The 6,249-nt window shown below is 44.2% G+C and overlaps 1 protein-coding gene across 1 annotated transcript; it reads right to left on the minus strand.

Moving 5' to 3' along the window:
* Window positions 1–1,624: 1,624 nt before the first annotated feature.
* Window positions 1,625–5,734, minus strand: ptger4b (prostaglandin E receptor 4 (subtype EP4) b). Its single transcript, XM_068706641.1, has 2 exons — window positions 4,563–5,734; window positions 1,625–3,322 (listed from the first exon to the last, which is right to left on the minus strand). The coding sequence occupies exons 1-2, from the start codon at window positions 5,340–5,342 to the stop codon at window positions 2,708–2,710; spliced, it is 1,395 nt and encodes a 464-aa protein (XP_068562742.1). The 5' UTR covers window positions 5,343–5,734; the 3' UTR covers window positions 1,625–2,707.
* Between the last annotated feature and the right edge of the window lie 515 nt (window positions 5,735–6,249).

Below are 6,249 nucleotides of genomic sequence, written 5' to 3' on the forward strand. Positions count from 1 at the left end.
GTTGATGAATGAAAAACATTGTTCTGCAGCGAAAAGCTAACACGCCGACAATGCTAACGCTTCTATGCTAAATATACATCAATGCATCAATGCTTAAGTTATGATTCTGAACTGTTCAGTAAATATCAGGACCACATCCCTTTTTTTTTAAACTATTAGATTACTAAGGCATCCGGAAGCTAACAGGCAATTAAGGTTTCTGTCCACTAATTACAAAACGAAGAGAACACATCTCTACAAATCAATGGAAATCAAATACAAAGAGAAAACAAACAGAAGATGATTACATCAGCCGTCGTCTGTAACGCCCAAATCATAGCTGTTGCAGGTGTTGTTTTACAAAGTTGTGTAATAAGATAGATGGAGATCGCTTGTGTGCAATCAGGGTGTGCCCAGTGAGTTCACTTTAAATACACATGTATCTGGACACAGTCCAGCTGCTGCGCACTTGAGTTTGAAGATCGTTCTCACACCCTTGTCCGCCTTACATCAACACTAGCGACATACGACAGCCGCTCGACCGTAGTTCTGCTCCACGAACCGACAACATTGCACCGGATCACAAACTGTGAATGCCACGCGTAATAAGTCAGGGAGGCACAGACTGTGCCATCCCTCCCAATCTGCCATCCAGCACATTTATCACTGACTGAGTGAGGGGAAGCTCAGAGACATCTTGCAGAAAAATGGATGGAAGTGCACGGTGAAGCCCGGGATGCCGCTGTGCAGATGTCTGCCACGGGTCGTCCCTGTGATGAAAGCCATGGGTGAGGATGAGTATAAATAGCGCGCATCAGTGGAGTGTCTGTTGACAAAGTTCGTTCCTGCTGACAGACGTCTCCACGTAAGAGGCCGCGAGCAATCGCAGGTTGTTCTGCCGGCAATGCCTCTCCGATCGGCCGCCATTTTTATGATGCCCTGCGAATCCTGAAAAATGTGCCTTAGCAGCGGGCAAACGATCCGGAAAAAGGAGGAAGCCCAGACCTTTTAGAACCACGGTCGCAAAGCTGTTATATGTCTTCAAGACTGATATAGAAACAAACACACACACACACACACACACACACACACACACACACACACATAGTTCAGTGACCCAGAAAATAGTTTGTTACAGTGATTATGACGTAGCTATTGAAGGTGCTCAACACAAGCTTCAGAGCACATCTAATGCTTCCGCACAGCTCTCAACATGGCGACGGCTGAGCTGGTGGCTCGCAGCTAACGGTGCTAATAGTCTATAATGCTAAACCATGAACATGTAGCCTAAACATAATCCTAAATATAGCTATGAGTTAGAAATGCCTTTCGCCATCGGCGCTGTTTTCTCAGCTGCTATAGCAGACACTAGCGGTGACGCGCTAGCAAAAGAAAACGTTATTGTAGAGCATTTATTCAAAGACACGCTTGAACTTCAGCGAGAATCTGCTGTTATATTAATTTTACAGTAAATACTATATATTAGGGTTTTCATTTAAAAATAAATTATTGATGATTTCATTAATCTTTTGAGCTGTGAAATAAAATAAGCACATTCTATATTCACCATGAATATCTGAGTAATATCATATCAACATACTTCACTCTCATCCTGGACCAATACCAAAAAAAAGTGACACAAGTGTATATGAATATTTACCAACTTTTATTTTCTGTGTATTTAAGAGTTCGGTACAACATTTGTCTTTTCACGAGAGACTTAACATTTTGTGGTAAATTTGACACCGGTTGTTGCTACAACAACAACAACCGTAACATTGAAAAATGAACATTTATATCAATCTTTATAGAACTCTATTTAGGACATCCATTGAAAGGCAAAACCTTTAAACTCATCAGACAGGAAATATAATTATGTGTTTTTCTTTTATTTTCTTAATTCCCCCATAAAGTCTAATTAGATGAGAGGCATTGCACATTACACTGGAGTAAAATGAGATGAAGTTGGTTTAATCTTTACAAAGCAATGGGCCGGAAAGAGTAAATGAATGATTTTATATGAACACATTATGCTAGAAGGCCTCTTGACGTCCTCCCGTGTCTGTATAGCGATAAAGCCATAGCTGCCTATTGTTATGAAATGCAGGGGATGGTTATTGTTCTTGCTTCGATGCCAGAGCTCCTCTGTCAACCAGTTGGACCAAATTGTTTGCAAATGTTTCTGCGCGCCACAAAAAAAAAACAACACACAGAAGACATTCATCTTGTACCAATTTTAAAATGGCTCCAAACTATCTGGACCTTCTCACAGAGAAGACAATAACAACACAATTGAAACAATACAATTTCATACTTACAATAAATTAACATCATGTACACGTTTCACATTTTAATATTCATTTGTTGTAGTCATCTGGCAGGTTGTGAAACAGCCTAGCAGTGGTTTAACAAAAAAGTGCAGCAGAAGAGCTCCTCCACGACGTCATGTTCTCCACGGGTTACTTGATGTCGTGATCCTGTTGACGCGTATTTAGCGATGTGGTTTCTGTGGTAAGCTATGACTGAGGAGTAATACATTGATAACGGGTGTTTGGTTCAATAATACATTTGTCAAATAGCATGCCTCAACCTATCTACAGCTTGATGGACGATCGCTCGGTCTTCAGATGCGTTTCCTTTGTTGTCGTGTCTTTGTTCATTCCTATCTGAAGTCCCGAGACATTTCTATCACAGTGACGAATGCTTTTTTTGAGATCATGCTAGCTATTCATATGCATTTCTCCTGTATGTTCGCGGTCTCATCCGTGAAGGTCACATGTAGAGCCGGGTCCTTGCGACGCATCAGAAGCTCTTTCAGTGGCTCGTCTGCCGCTCTGTCCCTCGATTCGCTGCGTGAACGCTCCCTTTGAGGCCCCTCCCTTTGAGGCCCCTCCCTTTGAGGCCCCTCCCTTTGAGGCCCCTCGACCTCCTGGGGGCCCTGTAACGTCTGTGCGACTGGCGGGCCGGAGCCGCCCTGTTCCCCCGCGCGAGATGACCTCACGGTCCCCTCAGACGGGTACAAGAAGGTCTGCGAGGTGCTCACGATCTCCTTCAGCTCCCGTGACACCATCGAGGGAGAGTCCCGCGAGATGATGGAGGAGGAGAGGCGGCCGTCGGCGCAGCGGAACTGCCCGCCGGTCCTTCGTCCCCGCCCGCCCATTTTGCAGAACAGACACTTTATTTTCTCCATCAGCTTGAGGACCACTGTCTTTCTGAGCAGGATGTAGATCCAAGGGTCTAAGATGGGGTTGACGGAGGCCATGCGGATGGCCAGCAGGTCTTTATTCAACCCAAAATGCTCTTCTGTCTGGTTTCTGTACAGCTGATTCACAAAGATCCTCAGCTGATAGAGAAGGAGAGAAAACAATAGATCAATGAAGGAACTTATTGTTTGGTTGTCACATAAATGAGCGTGGAACAGCATTTCAAGAGCAGAATTGTGTTTTTACAAGTCCAGCCCTGTCTACACTTCATTTAGAAGAGCAACACAATTGTTTATATAACATATTCCTACAAGGTTGGCAATGTAAATAGACACTTGGCTGAATGTAACATCTGTGGAACCACAGCAGTGTAGCGATGGCAAGAGGCCAGGAGAAACAGTTCTCATCATCAGTCATTCTAAGATGCCTTTGGCCACTGAGCTTCCCCAGGGTCTAATCAACAGTCGTCATTTAGCAAAACCAGAGTCACAAAAGCCTTAATGTTTGACATTTCCAAAAGGATAGGTTCACCTTTTCCCAGAGTGAAACAATGCCCTGCACACGTGAGCCCAGTTTTGCTTGCTGTAATCATTCCTCATGTTCATATTGGACCTTTAAATTGTCCCTCTCTAACAAGTCCTAGTTCCATGCAAAGAAAAAACCCAGGGTTTATGTTAAGTTACTGTGAGGGACTTATGCTTAGATTGATTTAACTCAGACTGAAGCCTCATATTAACAGCTGAACTTAATGCATATTACAACTGTTCATTTTGGAACCTGACTGTTGTTTCAACACAGACTGTGAAACTCTCCTTCGACACAGACTTTGTCCCAAAAGATGCATGAAATGCTCGAGTCATTCTGCACTGCACGAGCAAAAACACCTGCGGAAATCTCACGCTCTCCTCTGATCCGTCGCTCAGGCTGAACATTGAAGTCTGTCGATGAGAGCTAAAACGAGCGAACTGTCAGAGAGTGTTTCAAATAACACGCGAGAGTTGACTAATCTTTAAACCGCGTGCCAACGATAGATCTTTGAAAACGGAAAGAGAGTGAACGAATTCACGTGTGCCTCAAATTGTGTCATCTAACCACAACGATCTTAAACGGGAACACAAAGTTCTCACAGCAAAGAATTAACCATCTCCTGTTTGTTATCGTGTATTTGTATCCATTAGTAGTAAAACTCTGTTGGTGTTTCGCACAATCTTTATTTTAATTCTCATTTGCATTCATTTACATTCCATTACTTTCTGGCGAATATATGTATTCGACTGCATTTCCTTTTTTTTCTTAAACATCTGTGACATTCGTGCGCGTAAAAACCTATTGGACATATTGGTGCAAAACGTCTCTGGGTTGAATTCTACAGATACTCACCACTAACGGTATGGAGCATATGAGAACCACAACGGAGGTAGCTATGAGCAGGATCACCATCTGGATCTCCGCTCCAGCTAATCGTCTGAAACTCCGTCTGCGCCTGAGCTCCGCGATGCGCCTCTGGTCCGTGCCCAAAGACGTGCGGCGGATGAACCGCTTGTGCATCAGGATCAGAGCCCCGCACACCATCACGTTGCATATGACAGTGGCGAGCACGATGACTGAATTCACACCCGCGTACATCAAATTGAAAGCCGCGACTGTTGTTTGGTTGTTCTGCCAGTCGATGAAACACCAGGTCCCCGGGCTCTGGCGCTTCACCTGCCCGAGCCCCAAACTGGGCAGCGCGCACAACACGATGTTGGAAATGTAAATGGCCAAAAGAGTGAGCGCTGCGAGTTTTTGGTTGACGTACTCGTTGTAGAAATATGCATGGTTTATTGCCAAGTATCTCTCCACTGACATTGCAAACACAATGCTGAGCTGGACCAAGAAGAAGAAGAGCAGGATGAAGCCGGAGTACTGGCACAGCGGCTCACCCCCCGGCCAGGTGCCCTTCACGTAGGTCGCGATGGTGACGGGACTGGCCAGCAGCGTGCCCAGGAGGTCCGTCACTGCCAGGCCACACACGAGTGTATAAAATGTCGTTTCCTTTTGTTCCTTTCGTGATATCCGCAGAACCACTATAGCGATGACATTCCCCACCACCCCGAAAATGAACATAATCGACGGGATGGTGGGCGGTAGAAATCTCCTCTCCGCTTCCGTGGAGTTCATACCTGCAGGGACTTCTTTTATTGTTTCACAATGAGAAACAGTTCTCCTCTAACATCCGAAGTAGTAACGTTTTCCATGAATGCGCATTCTCCAGGATCTCCAACAAGAAGCAACTCCATCGTTTCCAAATGTCCCTTTTACGCACAGCATTAAAACTCAACAATCCGTGAAATTGATGAAAACACGAGCGATCCACGAGATGAAGACGTTTACTCTTGCGGGTTTTTTGGTTTGCAAAGCGATGCTGCAGGACTGCGAGCTGCGCTTCACGCTGTTGTCACTCTGAAAGCTGACAGGGAAGTTTCCTCACGGGCCACTGAAGGCAGCTCCTCCTCTGTGTTTCGTTTAACCAGTGGGCTGTTTGAGAAAGAGCGCGCCACACGCAGCGGGAGAACAGATGTGTTCGAGGAGCAACAGTCCTAGTTTCACTTCTCCACTGAATCCAACGCCTCTCTCGTCCTCTGTCAGATGACATCAGCGAAGTCAGCAAGTTCAATGCATGTATTGAGAAGTCCGCATGAATAATGCATGAAAGAAAAGTCAGTCAAAGGTGGAAAGTACTTGTACCTTGAGTATTTGCATTTGATGCTATACTTCATAGTGACATTTTGTAGTTTTCACTCTATAATAGTCATGTAAAAATGTAAGGTGTGTTGTTTATTAGCTTCAGTCTGCACCTTTTTGGACTATATTTTTGATTTCATTTAATTGTTCTTTATTTAAACTGGCATTCTTGTTGGAAAATTGTTAGTAAGGATCAAAATAAATCAAAACAACCTTCTTGTTAGACGATACTACCGTTGAACAGATTCAAAAACAGTCTGAAACTAACATAAAGAAAAGAAAGAAAATGTTGTTTTTGCAAAATAAGTGACCTCCTGTACGTATATTATGAATTAATTGTGTC

This window comes from Cebidichthys violaceus, unplaced genomic scaffold (assembly GCF_023349555.1).
Source record: "Cebidichthys violaceus isolate CVI_PGR_0920_01 unplaced genomic scaffold, fCebVio1.0.p SCAF_12, whole genome shotgun sequence".
Taxonomy (NCBI): domain Eukaryota; kingdom Metazoa; phylum Chordata; class Actinopteri; order Perciformes; family Stichaeidae; genus Cebidichthys; species Cebidichthys violaceus.